Source organism: Paramormyrops kingsleyae, chromosome 1, assembly GCF_048594095.1.
Source record: "Paramormyrops kingsleyae isolate MSU_618 chromosome 1, PKINGS_0.4, whole genome shotgun sequence".
Classification (NCBI taxonomy): Eukaryota; Metazoa; Chordata; class Actinopteri; order Osteoglossiformes; family Mormyridae; genus Paramormyrops; species Paramormyrops kingsleyae.
Genome location: NC_132797.1, coordinates 3,320,026 through 3,340,140, shown reverse-complemented (window position 1 = coordinate 3,340,140; position 20,115 = coordinate 3,320,026). Strand labels below are relative to the sequence as shown.

The 20,115-nt window shown below is 52.0% G+C and overlaps 2 protein-coding genes across 7 annotated transcripts in view; one reads left to right on the top strand and one right to left on the bottom strand.

The window, feature by feature from the left end:
* Nucleotides 1-1,435, top strand: part of LOC111851223 (FYVE, RhoGEF and PH domain-containing protein 4-like) — a 33,332-nt gene extending 31,897 nt beyond the window's left edge. For all 5 annotated transcript variants that reach the window (XM_023825927.2, XM_023825925.2, XM_023825930.2 and 2 more), the window contains one exon: nucleotides 19-1,435. In XM_023825927.2, the coding sequence (XP_023681695.2) occupies nucleotides 19-264 (246 nt within the window). In that variant the 3' untranslated portion in view covers nucleotides 265-1,435. The remainder of the gene's footprint in view (nucleotides 1-18) is intronic.
* Nucleotides 1,436-1,866: 431 nt separating this feature from the next.
* Nucleotides 1,867-19,960, bottom strand: nup205 (nucleoporin 205). 2 transcript variants are annotated; one of them, XM_023825924.2, is made up of 42 exons: nucleotides 19,874-19,960; nucleotides 18,363-18,505; nucleotides 18,087-18,258; nucleotides 17,844-17,988; nucleotides 17,528-17,687; nucleotides 17,214-17,442; nucleotides 16,943-17,107; nucleotides 16,682-16,857; nucleotides 16,487-16,603; nucleotides 16,264-16,407; nucleotides 15,689-15,839; nucleotides 14,847-15,055; nucleotides 14,571-14,753; nucleotides 14,425-14,475; nucleotides 13,057-13,266; nucleotides 12,582-12,819; nucleotides 12,314-12,503; nucleotides 12,111-12,231; nucleotides 11,942-12,023; nucleotides 11,700-11,864; nucleotides 11,438-11,562; nucleotides 10,917-11,031; nucleotides 10,679-10,828; nucleotides 10,523-10,597; nucleotides 10,289-10,446; nucleotides 10,103-10,183; nucleotides 8,272-8,463; nucleotides 7,995-8,196; nucleotides 7,743-7,841; nucleotides 7,327-7,475; nucleotides 7,033-7,224; nucleotides 5,799-5,920; nucleotides 5,574-5,712; nucleotides 5,310-5,436; nucleotides 5,152-5,225; nucleotides 4,939-5,070; nucleotides 4,731-4,857; nucleotides 4,472-4,635; nucleotides 2,838-2,967; nucleotides 2,415-2,543; nucleotides 2,251-2,327; nucleotides 1,867-2,178 (listed from the first exon to the last, which is right to left on the bottom strand). In XM_023825924.2, the coding sequence occupies exons 1-42, from the start codon at nucleotides 19,899-19,901 to the stop codon at nucleotides 2,026-2,028; spliced, it is 5,991 nt and encodes a 1,996-aa protein (XP_023681692.2). In that variant the 5' UTR covers nucleotides 19,902-19,960; the 3' UTR covers nucleotides 1,867-2,025. The 2 variants fall into 2 exon arrangements, with proteins under 2 accessions (XP_023681692.2, XP_023681691.2); XM_023825923.2 differs by having other exon boundaries at nucleotides 2,251-2,543.
* Nucleotides 19,961-20,115: the final 155 nt, after the last annotated feature.

The following is a 20,115-nucleotide window of genomic DNA, read 5'->3' as shown; positions in this document are numbered from 1 at the left end:
CCCTACCTTCTTTCACAGGATGTGAAGGCTCAGTCCACCATCCCTCTGTTGGGCTATACCGTGGAGGACTCCCCCCGACACACGGACCTACCCGCCAGCTTCCGCCTCTCCCAGTCCAAGTCGGTCCACAGCTTCGCAGCGGAGACTGAAGACCTGAAGCAGCGCTGGCTGCAGGTGATCCGCATGGCGGTGAAGGGGGAGGTGCTTCAGCCGTCGCCCAGCAATGGTGGTACATCGGAAGGTGCAGAGGAACCCAACCCTTAGACGTTTGAGACGCCACGGTGACCACGATGGGTGTATTTGGGCCCAGTTGGAACTTTTCACACTCCTTCAAATATGCTCTCAAGAAGAACATTTTCTGACTTGATGAACACCAGACTCCTTCAATCTTCCAAATAGTGCCAATTGGCCTCTGCAAGGGCTACTCATCCTGGCTGGATGGTGCTGGAAACGGGTGCAGAACAATCAAATCAACACTAGAATCTGTGGTCTTCTATCACCTCCAACATGACCCTACTGAGGTAGAGTCCCAGGGACTCGCATCTTTTCCCATAAGGCAGAAGATTATTGGACATTGCTGGTAGGGAGAACAGACTCTGTATCAGAGTCTGAACAGGATAAAGGAGGACACAGCCACCAACCGTAGTCAGTTCAGTGGTACCTGGTGACCTCTGTGGTATTATCTGTAATCAGTCATACTGCCTGGCCACAAAATCAGCAAGAGGGAACTAGGACAGCAAGACTGGGCATCTATCATGGATGTCTCCAAACACTGCAACTCATGGCCGGTCAGAAGTGTTTTACTGACTTGAGACTATTTGCGAAATTCAGTTTGAGCTGCAAATAAGCAAACCCTGGTGGGGAATCAGAGCAGCTGCTGGGGACTTCCTACGCTGCAGCTGCCTCCCGTCCTTGGTACTCTGAAGGCAACTACATCTAATCCCTCAGGTCTGTCTCTGGGAGTGCAAGGCACCATGGGTAACTTTTTTTTTTTTGCACAGTTCTGTCAAACAGCTGGTGGCATCTGCCATAACATTTTTGCATTTGATGTGTACAGTATTTCAGCCTGCTGGATAGAGCAGTGGTCAGCCTTATTCCATCTTGTGTAATTAATGTAAAACTTGCTTTTGCTGATGTGTTGGCGTGTATATTGACAGTTAACATGGGTGCAAAGGGTTTGTCTTGCCGAGCTGTATGCACATAGACTAAAAACAATCAAGGCCTGTGAATGCCAAGGCCTATAGGTAGGTGAGAGATGCATAAAATGGTCTATTTTGCAAATTAAAGTTTGCTCTCTCGCATGTCCGTGTAATTCCAGCTGAGCTCTGCAAAGCTTTCAAGCTGCAGAATAAGTCACATGATGCATATTACATTTAACCAAATGTGGTAAATGGAGGTATTTCTTTAGCAGAGTAAATAAACAGCTTGGATTCACTATTTGTTTTCATTTGTAGAGGGGGGAATCCAGCATTGACATCCTAATGTGATGTGGTCAAACTCGAGCAGAGCGCTCAAATGTAAGAGCAGCACATTGAGCCCCAAGACGACTGCAGTATGATGTCCTTGATTTAGTGCCGAACCTGAAAATGAGCGCCGCTGTCCTTCCATCTGTTCCTCAGATAAGCCATACTTAAAATGTTAGTCTGGAAAATGTACTTTAAGTATAAATACAAAGCAGAATAGGGGTGGTTTTTGGGTACATAATTGTCTCCCCAGGTGGTATAAGCAGATGCCTGTTGAATATCCGTACATGGTCTCAAGTCCAATAAAGCAAACTCCTTGCCCCTTAAAGTGGTCTCGTCTAGGCGCCGTCCACAGAATCCACTTCAATTTGAGCCAAACGGGACAAAGGACTTTCACAGCACCTTTTATACCTTAGAAAATTTTATTAGATTTTTTTTTTTTTACAGAAAACAACCCACAAGCCTTTTCTGAGTGTAAAATGAAAGACACATCAAGGAGAAGCTGGTTAAATTGCTGGGTGGGGTAGAGGGGGGGCGGCAGTACCCAGGGGGTGGTCGGGGGTTAGCTCTTGGGGCGACACAGCAGACCGCGAATCCTGCGCACAAGGGCCTGGATGAAGGTGTAGCGTGAACGCATCTGGCTGTAGAGGCCCTCCACCTCCAGCAGCTTCCTCTGCAGGGACTCACTGAAGCAGCACGCCACGTCACTCTGAAGCTGGGGGTGCGAGTGGCAGGTCAGGCTCTGAGCATAGGGGGCGCTACACACCAGAATTGGCATTCTGCTCACCTGCTCCAGGTCCTGCTGGCTGACATGAGACAGACCCAGGCTCCGCCCACCACTCCCCTGCATCACACCAAAGGATTCTGGGAGACAGATTAGAGAAACCATGCAGTGGTTCTGCATGCAAGCTGTACATGTAAAATAAATTTCAGCATGGTAGAAGTGCTTACCATCTCCCACACGGGACCTGTATGCACTAACATTGGGCAGCAGGGAGTCTTTCGGATCACTGGGCATGCAGTACAGCAGGTAGTACTCCAGGTGGCGCCACAGCACAAACAAGCAAGTCTCTATGATATCTTCGTAAGTAAGCAGTTAAGGCAACCAGAACTGAATGAACCGTAGAGCAGAACCTTCTTCATTACAATGGGGAAGTTCACCAGATCTCACTTCTCTTGCCACAGACGTGTTTATATACAGGTGAGAGTAAGTTTTGGGGTCAGAGCACAAGGCCAGTGTCCAGTGCCAACTCTTGGCTGTGGGATTTGAACCCATGACCTTCCATCCATAGACACAGGTCCTTAATTCACCAAGCTGCGCACACGCCCTCAGTGAGGCCACAGGACCGCCCCGCCCGCCTAAAACCAGGATACATGAGCACAGAGCCAGCAGCTTGGCCCGATTGTTGATGAGCTGGACCAGGCGCCTTTTGGCCAGAACGCTCCGCTGGACCGAGGGGATCTTGTCCACGCCGCCGGAGGTCGACACTATGGCCTGGCAGAGCTGACAGGAAGAGGGAGGAACAGGGACACTCAGTCACTATTCTGACAACATTACCCAGAGAAAGAGCATGCAGACTACAGCTGTCACCATTACTCGATTACAAAAAAAGTATTGATTGAAATTTTCCTTCTCGATTCCTTAGTGATATGGCGAAATGGCGATGGGGCACAGCAGATGAACATGAGAATGAAGCGCGAAAACCAATCAGTTCTGTGGAAGCACTTCACGTTAAAAGTGAATGAAACTGAAGCCACCTTTCAGTTTTGCAAAGCAGAACTTCAATATCACCACAGCACAACTGCAATGCAAATGCATCTTAAAGACGACTTTCGGTTTGACAGACTCGCCCAATAATGCGAGCTTAGCCACAGATATGTGCCAATTAGCATCGCGGAGTAGCCAGCCTGTCACTGTCATCATGTGCGCTTAAATTATTTTGCTTAATTTCTTCGATCCCTCTATGTCAACATATTAATAATCACTGCTAAAACAAAAGTAAGCCCTGCCATTTAAGCCACATCTCAGGTAATATGGTAGATATTAACCATATTAATTATTTTTTGTGAACATTTTGATGTATTTGTGATATTTAAGAGTTGAAAATTGACTATATATCAAAATCAAACATCTACCAACAGAATCTGTCGAATACGTTGTCGGTTTTGCTATTAATTGTACCGAGACACAAAGCAGTGCTGGCAATCACTTGCTTTTGCTCAAAATCATCTCCATAGAGTGGAAGATGAGCAGTCTTCATGAGCAGCTCCTGTTGGCTTCCCTCCTCTTCATGTTTAATTTCTCATGAACGCACCACATGGTCTATGAGCGAGTCAAACAGCAGGACGAGCATGATTATGATTCTCAGAGCGTGCATGAAGAACTCGTGCAAAAGTGGCAAACTTTAGACAGATTTTTTAAACATATACTAAATATTTTTGAAAAGGAACCATCATTAGAATTGCAAAGCTTGTTCAATTTAGGTTCCCTGACCAAAAATGTTTTAGCACAACGTATTGATGGTGTGAACCCAGCAGACTATTGCGGTCCTTGTGAGGTGACAGCTGCCTATGCATCAAATGCCCTGTGGATATTAACATCGCACATCATGCAAGCCTCCCCGCGCTGTCGCTGCACACTGCCGTTGTGTGTGAGCGGAGTTTGAACGTTCACCCTGTGTGGATGGGGCTTTCTGGCGGAGTCTCCGGGTTCCTTCCACTGTTCAGAAATATGCAACTTAAATGTCTTAAATTCACCGTATGAGTGACCATGCAATAGTTGGTAGGATCCTGCCTGGCGCTAAATGCAACGTGTCATATATTATATACTATATAATAAATGATTATTCGATGGAATCGCCAGGTCACTCGTTTATTGATATAATAGACTATGACAGCCCTAGTACAGACTGACCACGGCTCATCTTCCTGCAGACATTCGGTCTACAAACCCAACAGTCAAGAGTGCAGGTGGGTGGGTGAAGCCTTACGCTACCAGGCTCACCTACCTCCTTGACCTCGTCCGGGGGCAGCTGCTCCAGGCCCTGCAGCTTGTCCAGGTTCTGCCGGTGGTCCTGATGGAAGCGGAAGAAGTCGGAAGCGGTGTTCCGTAGCAGGTAGAGCACGAGACCCAGGCTGGGCACGCGGGAACATGGAGCGGAGGGAAGAGGATCTGGAGGAAGGGGTGCGTGGATCCGTCAAGCACTAGTGAGGTTGTGGAACGTCATCTGGAACAAGGACTGCAATCTATGCGGGGGGAGTGCTGACCTGTACGGGGACCATCGCGGCCAGCCGGCTCCGCCACGGACGGGCTGAAGAGGCAGACGCTGAACTGGGCCTGGGCAGAGCTCTGCAGCAGCAGCGTCTGGCAGTACTCCATCACATTGGCACAGATCTGCAATGGGGCGGGGCCAAACACCGTCATTGGCCACCCGCCTCTCGGTAGGGCCATGTGACCGACGGGGGCGGGGCTCACCTGCTGCATGGCCACCTCCATCTCTTCGCGGCGGTTGGGGGGGTCGCGCGGGGAGATGCTCTCCTCCGCCAGCTTGAGCAGACGCACACGCTCGCTTCCCGCCAGGCGACCCAGCAGGGACAGGGACTGCCGCTGAAGGGACAGGCCACGTGTCACCGCCGGCAGCCATCACCACACCAGAAATTAAAGCTTATCCGGCGGAACAGTGTGTACCTGGAACCGGCTGATGTGACTCTTAAACTCCATCAGGGTGGGGCCGCTGGCATCCTGGCCAAGCTCCAGGGCACCTGACACACGCACATTAACCAGCAGTCAGACGATGCCGCTCGGAACGTTCCGGATGGCAAGTGGCTGTTTCCGGGTAAGCTTACCAGGCAGCGCGGTCTTGCTGATGATGCCAGTGAGCAGGGCCAGCTCCTGCAGGGATGCCACACTCAGCTCCTGGCAGCGCAGGATGGACTGGATAGTGTCCGAGTGCACGATCAGCCACTGCAACACCTGGGGGCGAGCACGCACGCACACACGCAGCTATAAGGGGCATTAACCTAACGACCACTGTAATGCTGGCATTTTAAGCACCTATAACCCACACATCTTCCAAAAATTGTTCAGCATACAAGAAATGTAATTTTTACCTGTGCTGCCCCCTGCTGGTGCTGAGTGGAAGTGGAGGTGAGGATGACCTGAAAGAGTTGAAGGGCTGGGAGCAGGATCTGTCTGTAGCGATCCAGGGGGCTGGGGATGAAGCCAGAGGGGTCCCTCTGGCTGAACATCCTGTAGGTGGGAGAGAGCCAATCAGGTGAGGAGGGAGGGGCTTGGCCAGTTATCCCATTTACCCACAATCCATCTCCACAGTGTACCTATGGGCGTCGCCCTCCGGCAGCATGTCGTACACCTGGCACTCAATCAGGTGGGCCACCAGGCCGCAGCGCAGCAGCTCCACGGCGCCCTGGGCCGTCCGCGCCACCCGTGTCAGCAGCGCCTGAGTCGAGGGAGGGGGAATGAGACTACAGGTGCACCGATGCAGACCTATGGGGCGGATTGGGCGTCGCAAAAGTTGTGAGGGAACGTAAAACTGACCTCTTAGGGGCTCCGTAGTAATATATCACTAATCGTGAACAAACATAGATGAGAAGACGTCATGCCCTTTGCTGCCCCAGCCAAACCCCAGTTAGACTTCGCCCTTGATCTTTTCTATAGCTGGAAACTATTACATATAACATACAAGGGGCTGCCATCGCATGTATGTGTCTGACTGCATTTTAATCGAGAATAGTGAGATCTCTCTCACACTCACCTGCGCGCTCGTGTGTGTGTGTGTGTGTGTGTGTGTGTGTGTGTGTGTGTACGGGGCAGCACACGCGCTCGCTCGCTCTCACACACGCAGCAACGTGCAGTGCACACACAGAGACTGCTTTTAGTGATGGCGGAGAGAACTCAACGTTCAAGAGTGTAATTACATTTCACTGGAGTCGATGCTGACAATGGCCAAGTCTTTTTGGATATAAGGGCAGAAACACAAGCAGCCTGCAAGGACATCTAGCAAAAATCCCTCACAAGCGTAAGGGGAAATGCACACTTGGCCTGCCCCGATCGATGCCAGCGGCCTACAGCCCACACGTGGTATTAAACTATATGAATATGGATTAATGAGTAAAAGTAAGCACTAGCTGGCTGATTGTAATAAATAATTCAGCGTATACATGTGTGTGTATTTGTTACACTGTCTTAAGTTAGGAAGACAGTATTTAAGCCTGATATTACTGTACACATAACAGAATAATTTCAGTATCGGATCGGTACTCGGGACCGGCCGATGCCAAGAACCCAGGTATTGGTATCAGTATCGGAACTGAAAAAGTCGAATCGGTGCATCCCTAAATGAGACCCAATAAGGGAGACTAAAGAGGGAATGACTGCAGTCTCTATGCTCAGCTGATCAGTTATGGTTCCCGGGGGCCCGACCCGGCCCCGCCCCACCTACAAAAACATCCTTAATATCTCAGAGGGATTTACATATCTAAGTTCAGGGTAATCCCTGCTGCGGGCCCTTAATTCTTGGGATAGGAGACAAGCGGGACCCTTGGCGCTCACCATCTTGGACTCGTAGATGTAGAGGGGTTTCAGCAGGGGGGGCTGCGGTCCCAGCAGCGCCTGCAGAGCCGCGTCGTCTTGCCGTAGGCTGTCCACCAGCACGCGCAGGTAGCCGCTGTTACACATGTAGATGAGCCACTGGCACTGGCGGTCGATGGAGAGGACGCGGTCCAGCACGGCCAGCGCCAGCATCTGGGGGGACCGACGGGGTCAGACGGGGGGACCGACGGGGCAGACGGATAGCCGCAGCCCATCATCCACCGAGGAGGAAACGAGAGCACCGGCGCCACCCACCCTGCCGATCTCGTGGCCGTCGCACGCGTCCCGGCACACCACCTCCATGAGTGCCGTGCCGTAGCTCTCGATGATGGCCAGGTTCTCGCGCTGCAGCTTAGAGAAGCCGTCCTCCGGGGCCGTCAGCCGCTCCCACATGGACGTGTCCCCTGGGCACGGAGAGGGAGGGGTGTAAAGACGACAGGCCCAGCGACCAGCCCTCCCATCCCCACCCCCCACCCACAGCACCTTTGGCCACTCCCATTCCCCCCACCCACTGCCTGTTTGCTCCTCCCACTCCACTACCAACCACACCCCCCCCCCACTTGCCAATCACCCCTCTCATAGCCCCACCACTGCCTGTTCCACTCCTCCCATTTCCCCACCCACAGCATATCTGGCCCCTCCCCTTGTCCTTCCCCCCATCCCTGTCACACCTGTCTGCAGTGTGTCTGCCTCCTCTGGTTTCTGGGCAATCTGCAGGTAGTAGAGTAGAGAGCCGTAGAGATGGGCACGCAGACGCTGGAAGCCACCACCTGAAACACACACACACACACACACACACACACACACACACGTTTGAATCCATAACCTTCTGGAAATAGGTGCAGATCCCTGACACACAGGGCATCACCAGCGTGTGGAGCGCTCACACGTGTCCACCCAGCATCTCAGGAAGGCTGCCTCACCGGTGCAGAGGATGAAGTCCAGCAGCTTCCGCAGGATCAGGTGCAGCGCCGAGTTGGCAATGGAGGCGAAGCCCGAGGTGGCCCCGCCCTCCAGGCCCCCACTCTGCTCTGACAGCACTGATTGGCTGAGCTGCGCCGTCAGGGTGAAGACCGCTCCAGCCACGATGGGCATGAGCTCGCTGGCGGCGTCCTCGGAGAGCACCTGGGGGATAGGGGCAGAGTCAGCATTCGGGTGACAGGCCCCCACCAGGACGACACGGGGCAAGGCGACACCCACCTTGTCGTGAAGGTCCAACAGCAGATCCCGGATGATCAGCTGCCGGATGTCTGGCGGGATGAGATCAGGGGGGCAAGCAGTCAGCATGGTCTCCACCAGCGCTCTCCACGACTGCAGGGCCTGCTGCTTAGCACTCAAGCTGCGCCGAACACGGTTCCTCTCCACGACCTGCTGCAGGATGGAGTTCACCTCCTGGAGGGGGTCAAAGGTCAGGGGGCACACACAACGGCACCATAAAACACTTTGTCACTGTTCTGAAGTCTGGAGTTGTCATCATTATGCAGCCAAAGGCAACGGAGTCGAACTGCAGTACATAAGAGGGTGATTCTGTGAAACAGGAAAACCTCAATGGAAGCAAGGATTGTCATAAATGTATTTTACATAAGAGTGGTACGTGAGGTATGTTCACATGTAACTTTTGTGTTTTTCCTTGAGCCTTAATGTCATCTCGATAAACAGAAAATAGTGCGTCTTGTCAAAGTTATCAAGTCGCAACCGTATGGTTAGTTGTGCAGCCGAATGGTAACATCATGGACAGGTGTTAAGTTGGTGATACCACAGTAATTTGTGTTAAAGGAAGTTTTATGGAGGTTAAATCAGACGTTCTGACTGCTGGAGGTGTCAGGCTTCAAACGTTAACATGAAGTTAGTTCTTGCCCAGCGTGGTCCTGGCGATGGGTCGTCCGGCAGAGATCAGGCCCCAGGGCCGGGAGGAGCAGCCCTGACTCACGTCATACCTCTTGGTAATACGAAATAATGAACTTGTGGCACTGTGTGTAAGTAAAACTAATTTGCTAATGTGCTTACATTTACATGACGTTAAGCTTAGTACCTTTTTCCTCTTTAAGCATCATCTTTGAATCCATCTTTGAGAGTGAATTAGAGAATGAGGCACTTGATTTTTTTTTTTTCCAATTATATGTCAGATATGCACTTATTTATTGCAGAAGTATGAGGGAAAAGGTGAATCCCTGTGTAAATGGACTGCATTTATATAGCGCTTTTCTACTCCTAATAGTACTTAAAGCGCTTTACAATACATGCCTCACATTCACCATCCACACTCACATTCACACGCCGGTGGCAGAGGCTGTTATTGAAGCTGCCAACCTGCTCACCGCGAGCAATTTGGGGTTCAGTGTCTTGCTCAAGGACACTTTGATGGGGTCAGGAGGAGCCAGGGCTCGAACCTGCAACCCTCTGGTTACTGAACGATAGCACCACCTCCTGTGCCACCATCTACCCCAACTGTGTACTGTGTACAGTGCTTGCAGTGCTCATGAATCAGAAGATGGGTGCTAGGAGTGTGTAAATATCCATCCATCCATCATCTGCCGCTTGTCCGGGGTTTGGGTCGCGGGGGTAGCAGCTTCAGTAGAGGCACCCAGACCTCCCTCTCCCCAGCTAACCCCACCAGCTCCTCGGGGGGGACACCGAGGCGTTCCCAGGCCAGCCGAGAGATATAAATAAAAGTGTGCAAATCAAATGCTAAAACAACCCATGTCTCTGCACTTAGTTAGCAGTTGTGTGGCTTTATGGATGTACTGAATAATTCACAGTTTAGGAGCAGCTGTAATCTTTCACCCCACTGCACCAGAAGCAGGACTGGGTGCCTCAGCAGTAGCCTGTCTCTTTATTACAGGTTCATCCTGGTCCTCGTGACCCCCTGTCCTGCACAGGTATTTCCTACCCAAAACACCTGACTCTACACTGATTGCATGTGTAGGACAGTGGATTGCGAGGACCAGGAACGAGTACCTGTTTCTACGGGAACGCCCCTCACTGCAATTCGACCCTTCTTGCCAAAGGGGACATCAGGAGTCCTACCCACCTCCATCAGCAGGGGGCGCTGGCCAATGGCGGCCACTCCTTGCAGGGCATTGACCTCCGCAATCAGCACCCGGTGGAGCAGCTTCAGGAGGGCGGAGGAAGACGGAGAGGTACGGTTACTGACAACGTCACTGACACAGACATAGCGGGCTGCAGAATCGGACAGGGACACGGACACCAAACAGACCTTGACGTTGCATACGGTATGGCCATGCTCGTTGACATGTTCACAGTTGCTGATGACCTGCTCGATCTGGGCACGCTCAAAGAAGTCCAGCTGCAACAGCTCAGGGACCTCCTGGCTGAAGTCGATGGCATCCAAGACGCTGAGGAGCTTCCTGCGCACTGAGGCAGGGACATCGTGACCATCACCGCCCCTGAACCCATCCCCGCTGCCCCTAGGGCCTGCCTCGGGACTCACCTTTAGTCGCCGTGTCAAAGTGAAGAAAGCCGCTGACTGACCGGTTCTCCTCATCAGTCCCCATCTCCCCGTCGGCTGCGGAGACAGAGAGGGGCGGCTGAAGCGGGGCTTGCGGCGCGGACAGGGAGAGCGCCCCCTGGTGGATGTGCATGTTACCTGTGTGCAGTGCATGCGGCTGGTCATCCAAGAGCAGGTTCAGCAGCCGCTGTGTATGGGAGCGCTGGCGGTTCAGCGAAGTCACACGCAATTCAATGGCCGCCGTCTTCATCAGCCAGGACATTTGCGAGAGGGCAGCGATCCCGTTCCCTGGTGGGGGGGCGGAGGGGTTAGGGCATGGACACATGGATGGACAAACGGACGGACACGAGGCCACTGAGCACGAAGCACCGAGTACCTGGGAGCACGAAGGGCAGATGCTGCAGGTGCGAGTACAGGAAATCCTGGCCGGTCCGCAGGTAGCGCATGGTGGGTCCAGACGTTTCCGGACAAGCGCACAGCAGGTAGATGACCTGGGCGGGCGGAGCACACGGAGAACACTCAACGCCAGTCCTCTGACGGCTGGCCCACCTGGACCAGGAGGAGGTTCTGAACCTCCGCCCGAACGCTTAAGTTAATGAAAGCAAATTGGTCTCTGGGTAACGGTGCTGTTAGGGGTGTAAAGTTTAAAAACCTACAAGCAGCACGACCAGCTGAGATCCGGTCAGCTACATTCACATTTGTTTTACTTAGCGAATGCTTTCGTCCAACAAGATGTACAAGTGAGGCAAACAACATTAGAACGTATCACAATTCAGGTGCGTTCGCAGGGATTCAAACCCACAACCTCTGTGTTATTAGCGCAATGCTATTCGTTGAGCTACAGGTGCTATTAAACATGCATGCATAAAAGGCCTTGCTCTGGGGGGAGGGTGTCACCTGGTAGCAGAGCTCGGCGAGGTGGGGGGCCTGCCGGCTGAGCAGGGGGCCCGAGCGTCTCTCACTCCCCCTCTGAAGCTGGCTCAGGATGGCGTGCAGGCAGCTCCGCGGGCAGCCCAGGACCCCTGACACCCACAGACACACGCCCATCACAGGGTCACAGATGAGAACGTATGGAGGGCCTATGCCTGCTTGGCAGTGCCAGGCAGAGGCGTCCCGTTAGGGTGGCATGTCCAGCGGCTCCCTGTGGGCGTGCCCGTACCTGGGTCCTGCAGGTTGGTGGTGGCGATGGGCTTCTTCACCTCGTAGCCCAGCAGGTACAGCGCCAGGTTGGGTGCCTTCAGCTCCAAAGACGTGACCAGGAGGTTCAGGATGTGCACCTGCGTCTCGTGCCGGAGCCGTTCCACGCATTTCTCCGGGTCGCCATCTGTGGGCGAGGTGTCCGTGAGCATCCGACAGGCGGCCGCGCCCCCCGGCGGGCACACGAGGGGCCCAGTCACTCACCGTCTCCCTTCTCCGTGCTTTCCTCAGTCTCCTCGTTGTCCAAACACTCCACAAAACCAGCCATGAGCTTGTCACTGACAGCCTAGAGGGGGGAGCCGCACCCCGAAACCTTTAATTAATCCGTAATACCACAGATCGGACAGCAGAGGGCAGCAGGGGTCAACCTCACCTGGTCGTGAGTGAAGTCGCCCACCAACCGCGCCTGGATGTTGGGGTAGCGGGCAATGTGACGCAGGATCTTGGCACTGTGGAAGGCGGCCTCCGGATTGGAGGTGCTGTGGTACAGGTACCTGGGAGGGACACACAGCGCCACTGTGAAGCGCTGGTAGGGGGCGACACAGCGCGGGTAGGCCGGAGCGCGGCGCGCCGTACCTGGCGATGTTAACGGTGTGGTCGGCACGCCGGCTCTGAGGGTTGACGCCCTGCAGCAGCTGCTCCAGCGGCGACACCAGCAGGGTGGCCTGGCTCTCCCGCAGAAGGTCCATGAACACCACCTCCTTCTGCAGGGCCAGCTCCAGCAGGCAGAGGCAGTGCAGCACGGCGCCCTCTAGCTGCTTCTTACCTGCATGGCGGACGATGCATATTTAACGCAAGCGACACGCAGCAGCGGAGGTGCCGGACACAGGGGCGACGGACTAACCGGGGAAGGGGGCGTAGGTGTCCAGCTGCCGCACCCCCTCCTCCAGCAGGGTCAGGCAGAGGGCGAGCGTGGGCGAGTCGTTCAGCAAGTGGAACATGAGGCTGTAGCCCGGCGGCTTGTAGCTCAGCACCTGCTCGCCCTGCAGCTCCACCATCTCCGGCACGAAGTCGCCGGGCTGCGGCTCATAGTCGCGCAGCAGCTTGTGAAAGACCTCCAGCACAGCCTCAGCCACCTCCCACTGCGGAAGGGGAAGGCGCCTCGTCAGGCAGGGCCGCATCTAGTTTCTCAGAGGCCCCAAGAAAAGCTTTACTTGGGAGACTTCCCTACTAAGAAAACTGGAGATTACTTCATTTCCTCTGCAGGTCAAGTAATTTGGGGCCCTAGGCAGTTTTTTGTTCCGCCTACAGCTAGAGGCAGCCATGTTTTTGCCTACGGCTAGAGGCAGCCATGTTTTTGCCTACGGCTAGAATCATACCTTCTCAGCGGCACGCCGGTACGCCCGCGTAGGAAAGGGCAGGAAGACTGCGTCGCGCAGGAAGGCCAGGTAGGGCTCAAAGCCGGGCGGCCGAAGCCCCGCCCCCAGGTTGACTGGCAGAGCGCTCTCCACCAGCGTGCTGATCAGATGGCAGAAGGCGCGGGTCAACGGATACTCCTCACAGCTTGACTCGATCTCGTTCAGCTCCACCTGCGAGGGCCACAGACACCCAGAAACGCTCAGAAGAGCACGGTCCCCACTATCAGGCTGGGCAGGAAATAGTGTTTGGTTCCTTAAGATTAGAAATCTGGACGGGACTGAAGCGTGATGGAAGGAGGAAGAAGTGGACTAGCTTACTCACTTTACAAGTGTTTATACAACTACAATCCAATATATTTACGCACTAATTTCATTTCAGTTCCAAAAAGTCTATATGACCCCCCACTGAGCGGTGGGTGGCTCAGTGTGTTAGGGTGTTGTGCCTGTAATCGGATGGTCGGCAGTTCAAATCCTAAACACTCCAGGGACTGGCTGACCCAACTCCTCCCCCGCAAAAAATTTTTTTTGTTGCTTTGGATAATAGCATCTGCTAAATTCCTACAGTCAGCGCCATTTATGGGTCATCATGCTTTGTAACAGGGGTGGGAAATCTTATCCACAAAGAGCCAGTGTGTATGCAGGTGTTTGGGATGACCTGGGAGATATCATATCGATATTATATGGTGCATGTGCAATAATCACCGGGGCTTCAGATCAAAGGCGAATCATTTGACCGGAAGTCAGCTTTTCGGTTCTATAAGGACATTTATTTGACATTTATTAGTAGTACAGCTAAAATATTAATGAGATGCGTTTTGTGACAATTTGGTTAGCGGAGCAAACCACATTATGCTGTTTTGGTATACTATGCTTGGTATACTTTAGTGCGATTTGCACTGAAGGCTCAGTGAAGAAAGGAGCAGCTCAGCAGCCATAACATCATTTGAAAGAGGAGATCTTGTGGATAAACAAGGTAAAAACACACCGGTGGTGTGACGGTACTTTTTGCAGTTTAAAGTCTGACACCTTTATTAATCATAAGGATGTGCAGAATTTACTAACTTTTGGGTGTCATACTATTAATCTGCTTAAATTGTGGGAGTAAACAAACATCCGTATAGTACCGAAAAGCTGGCGTTACGCCAAACGTTTTGCCCGTCATTCGAAGCCCTGATGATTATTGCGATATAATATCGATATATTGCCCGGCCCTAACCTTTAGCATCCCACACACACAACGGCCCTTTCCGAATAAGACTGACCACCCCTGCTTTATACGATGACAATAACACAAAATTTTTGGAATGAGGAAAAAAGGCTCAACTGTACCTCGATGCCTGCAGCCTGCCTTTGTCCTGGAGCTCGTACTGTCTGCAGGATCTGTGACAGACAGATATAGTAAAAACACAAACTCGCAGCGACACTGTCAGGCTACCCGGATTGCTCTCTTCTGCCGTCAGTGCCCCCCAGCTCACCTGCGTGTACTCCAGCGACTGCCAGAGTGAGGCGGCGATTTCAGGGGACTTGCCGAAGGCGGCCAGAGAGCGCAGGAGCTCCCCCTTCAGGATGGGAGGCACACTGCACTGCAAGAGGCCCAGCATCACCACCACCGGTGTCCACTGGGGATGCTCACACAGAGCCAGACGTGCATTCTCACTCTAGAAACACACATACACACTTGTTAATAAGACACAAACACACCTTAATGTTAAAATGTCCGGAGCTGAAAGACATCCCCGCCCAACACATACCCAGGTGATAATGGTGATGAGCAACTGCAGGAAGGCTGACAGACCATCCAGCTCCCTGTGTGTGATGCCCCGCAGTGGTGGGTGCCGGCAGTGTCCCGGATCCGCACTGGGGAGGTCCCGTCGCAAGTTCTCGTGGTACAGCATGAGTGAGTGGAAGAAGTGCTCCCAGGAAACTGGGCTGCCTGTCAGCGCCCCCTGTAGGTTCTCTCCTGTAACAAAAAAACATGCACAGCTTGAAAGTCAACCCAGGAATAATATAAATGTAATCTTCATGATTATTGTACCATAAAGTTGAGTAAGAGAACTGAATATATTATCTATCTACACAGATACATTTATTAAACGTAAGACCAACAGGCATAACAACAATCTGCAGTTACCAGATGCTAAACAAATAATTTTATTGTTTCATGTTAAATATTTGATACAGTGACAATAGAGCTGTTATATTAATTGTAACTCAAGGGTACAACAGGAGGTTTCAAGTCCGGCACTACTGTAAATGCTGTATAAACAATCATTTTTGTACAACACGGAAATTATAATTCTACAACTGTTTATAACTTGTATTATACTTATAGTTATAGCATATTCATAACATACCTTTATACCGTGTACATTGTAACATACCCGTAACACTCATATTTCTGTACCCTAATATCTATAATAGACCCATTTTTGAAATATATCTATATTATTGCTAATATATATTTTGTAAATATTATGGCTAAAGCACTTTCTGGGTGGATGCAAACTGCATTTCGTTGCCAGGTACTTGTGACATTCTATTCTATTCTATTCTATTCTTTTCTATGTCACCTGCTGGCCGCGCAGCACCTCACCGTGTGGGGTCCCGTTGCTCTTGAGCAGGCTGAAGCAGTAGTGGGCGCACTGGGACCCGTTGGCCAGGCCCTTCAGCATGCGCAGGTAGGGGATATAGAGAGTGGGCGGGAGCAGATCACCCATCTGCCGCACAAACTTGGACAGCACCACCTGCAGGTTGGCAACAGATATGCAGGCAGGGAGATCTCAGACCACAAGATGGCGCTGCATAAAACTGACTTACAATCCAGACTTACGCAAGTCTTTTACGGATGCGCTAATGCAATACAGTGACTTTATGCCTGCAAGTGAAATTGCACTTTATCTTTTCATTTATACATATCTGCATCAAGCACACCATTTTATGTGTATAATTTTTAATGATGATTATCATTGTCTTAATTGCCCTTGCTTGTTTTGCACAACAACGCAAAGGAAATAATTCCTTGTATATAAAAGCTTTTGGAGACAAAATTCCAATGTACTGAATGTGTCCTTTATTACATAAGGGTTTGTGGAAGGGATTACTTAGAGCTGCTTGCACTGCATGGATCATGTTTTTCTATGTTTTCTTTGGGGGGGGGGGGCTCCTGACCTGCTTATGAGGGGGCCTCTGCAGGGCCACACCCATGTAGGAGCCACTGAGGGAGGGGTGGTGGGGGTGCAGTGTCTCAGAGGGACACCAGAAATCCAGACCCAGCTCCAGGCCGAAGGTGTCTCTGCTGTAAAACTCCCCGATCTGCAGATGGAGAGAGAGCGTCATCCTTCCGGAAGGCACCGTGGGGAGCCGGAAAGTGGACGTAGAGTGGGACTCTGACCAGGATCATCAGGTGGTCCAGGTCCCTGCGCAGAGGGGTGGGGGGTTCGCCGCCCATCTGCAGTGCCATGTGTACCAGCCGGGCGTCCTCGTCGGCACGGTTACGCAGCTGCTTAACCTGGAAGAGCACACCGGGTGGGTGTTGGGTCACGTGCACATTTGCGTGGGGGGGTGCAGAATGTGGGGCCCCACCTACCTTCATGGGCATGAGCGCCAGGAAGTCGGTGATGAGGGAGTGCAGGCGGCGTGTGTAGAACTCCTCCTGGGGGAAGCCCTCGCTGGCCAGGACGCCCTCCGTCAGGAAGAGGAAGACGCCGTCCAGCAGGGCTTGATCAGCCAGGGACTCATCGCCCTCCGTAAATTCCAGCAGCACTGTGGGGGGGCAGGAAGAGTCCTTCAGATCACGCCACATCACGGGGTAAATAGTGTGTTCTGGGGCGGTGTGGTGACCGCGTACCGGCTCCCTGGGGCAGCTGGGAGAGGGCTCTCAATGCCAGGGCCCATGCCAGCCGGGCCACAGCCTGCAGACCCGGCAGCTTCCATGGCTGGCCGTCCACCAGGCGGCTGTGCACCGCAGACACGTAATGTCTCTCCGTCAGCAGGGGCAGCGCCTGGACCAGGTCTGCAGAGCAGAGGGGGGGGGGGGCTCACTGCAGGCCCTCACATGCGCAAAGCACCATCACTGACATCAAAACTTCAGAAAGGGCTTAAACTTATAACCCTCCCACCCTCTCGGTCCTCCGTCCCCTGCTCCAGGAAGGTGACGTCCAGGCAGTAGAGCAGGGCCATGAGCAATGCCAGGTTCACGCTGTCCAATGAGCCGTCGGCCTCCACCGTTACCGTCTCCAAGTAGCCAATTAGGGCCAAGGTGTCGTCCTTGCTGAGCGCCGATTGGCAGGTCCAGCAGAATAGGCACTCAGCTAGCGACTGGCGGCACTCCTTGATGAGGTCGGTGACCTGTAGGGGGCAGTGGAATGCACCTCAGCAAAAGCTTCTCAAAAAGGTGGCGGGGTACACACTGCCCTTGGCGTCTCCCTCTCACCTCCTTCCGGTGCTTCTCGTTGCCCAGGCCGCGCTCCTTCTGGAGGCGCTCGAATTCCCGCGTGACGCTGATCTCCGAGACCAGCGTCAGGATACGGCGCGCCAGGCCCTGCCTCATCAGCTCGTCCGTGAAGCGCGTGGTGAGCGACACCAGCTCGGCGCTGAAGGGGCCCAGTGGAGAACATGAGAAGGGGGTGAGGGGGGCAGCTCCGCTTAGAGGGAGCGAGAGGGAGCATGCCCAGAGCTCAGGGAGAAGCAAGGAGCACCGAGCGAAACACCGAAAGGAAAAGGAGGCAGGATTCGGGTCCATATCCAACCTGAGGTCCAGCGTGAAGGTCTTGCCATGGCGGGACTGGATGAGGGAGCGCAGAGAATTGGCCACGCACCGCTTCCCATCCCAGTACAGGAGTACAGCTACCAGCCCCCGCGTCAGTCCAGGGAAATGGGGCTGCTGGTGCTCCCCTGTGGGAGGAGAAAAACATACAGCGGTAAGGAACACCCCCCGGCCCCAGCGAATCATCCATTACCCCCCTGAGGGCAGCTGAGGAGGCCATAGTCACCCGCCAGGAGCAGCTCCAGGGCCGCCAGCTCCCCAATGTCAAAGAGGTCGCTGAGTATGAAGGCCTCCGTCAGGAGCTGTTCGGGAAGAAGTCGCGACCCCTGCTGGCCCTGAATGGCGATGCCTTCCGTGCTGGCTTTCCTCACCATCTCTCTCTGCTCCAAACTCTTTGGCTGCACGTGACGGCAAACACACACGGCCAGTTAAAGAGGCACCAACGTTTCCCATCCTTTAACTTCTAGATGTATAAAGAATCCCCCCCCCCCCCCCCACCCACCGGGTTCTTGAAGAGCGAGAGGAACTGCGGCTTGTGCTTCTTCAGCTGCAGGTCTAGGAGATGGATGCTCTCTTGCTGCCTCCTCCATATCGCCCCCTCCACGGTCTCCCACAACTCCTTCAGCGGCCCCCAGAGGCTGGCTCCTGCAGGCAGAACCCCACATGCTTTACACCGTGGCCGCCAGCACAGAGTGACAGGGACCGGAGAGATGGGGACCGGAGAGACGGGGACCGGAGCAGCCTTTTCCCCACACATGTATTACCAGACCTTTCTGCCAGGATCTCAGTGAGAACAGACAAACCAGGCAACAGCTACCACAACACTTCTGCACGTGTAAACAGACTCACTTCAAGCAGTTACGTTAAACAACCTAAACAAACGAAACCGAATTCTTATTTAATTCTAGATAAGTCATAAAATTAACATTACAGTGTGATACATCTGTACGGTACACAAACTTGGAGTCTGACGAGCATAAACATGCACTTTAAACATTTTAAAATGTAACACTGTAACCACAAAGAATATTTTTATTCATTTTATTTCTGGATTTGTACACGGTGTCCGTGTGTATGCTAAAAAAAAACTATCTACAGCTGAAATAATAATAATAATAATAATAATAATAATAATAATGAAAGATTTGTAACACCACAACGAATGTCATAACACGAGACGTTTCACTTGTTTTTAAACGGGATGCAAAATGTTTGCATTTTTGGGGAAATAATGGCACACTTTTCTGTGTATAACAGCCTTACTTTTGTTTTAAAGCTGGCTATCTGCCATTATGTAACCCCAACCGAGAGTAACTTCAAGCGTACTTTGTAGACTACGTGAAGTTAGTCGGAATACTTCCCTTTAATCGGGCCAATCGGATTTTATTCATTCCGTACTATTCGTTTGCATACAGTAGCAAAGCAGATGAAGTGCACAGATACACATATACAGAACAAATACAAGCACAGCGTGTGGAGAAAATACAGAGTGAAAAAAGGGTTGTAGAAAAACTGAACATACAAATATAAACACGCAGATAAATAAGGGGGTGTACACAGTTATTCATAGTCGTGTGTTCTCCTTTTCTATAAACGCTGCTCCAGCGTGGGCCGCAGCTAGAACTGCAGCGGCGGCGGCACGAAGAAAAGATCCCCGCCGGCGCTTCTCAGCCATAGTGAGCACATTTCAAATTAGTGTATTCATATAACCGATCTGAAACATTGCATTATCATTACTTACATAAATAAAATTAGCTGACTCGCCTACAAATTCACATATGACTAGATACTGAATAACGAGTCGGTTAACAAATAGTTTCCTTAATTCCGCACTACTACGGTCTGTACTTGACTCCACAGCTTTTTGCTACTGTTTGCTAGCAAAACAAGATACGGGTACCAAACTAACTACAAAGTCATTTGGAAAAAAAATATCTAATTTCACTAATTCATGTTATTGTGGCTCACAGTACTATTCACTATCTGAAATCAGAAAAAAATAAAACATTATACCTGAATTTACCGCCATCTGCGCCGCCATATTGAAGAGAAATCCGGCAGCCTGAGCTGTCCAACATAATGCCAGGTTTTAAAAAAACGGCATCACATCGTCATCCTTTAAAAACTTTATTTTAGGAAAATCGAACAATAGATTATATTTAATGCAATATAATAGAATGCTTATATTTTCATATTTTCCCAAAGCGGTTTTACAAATTCAACATTTGGTATCCCTGTAGGGCAAGGCCCCGTGA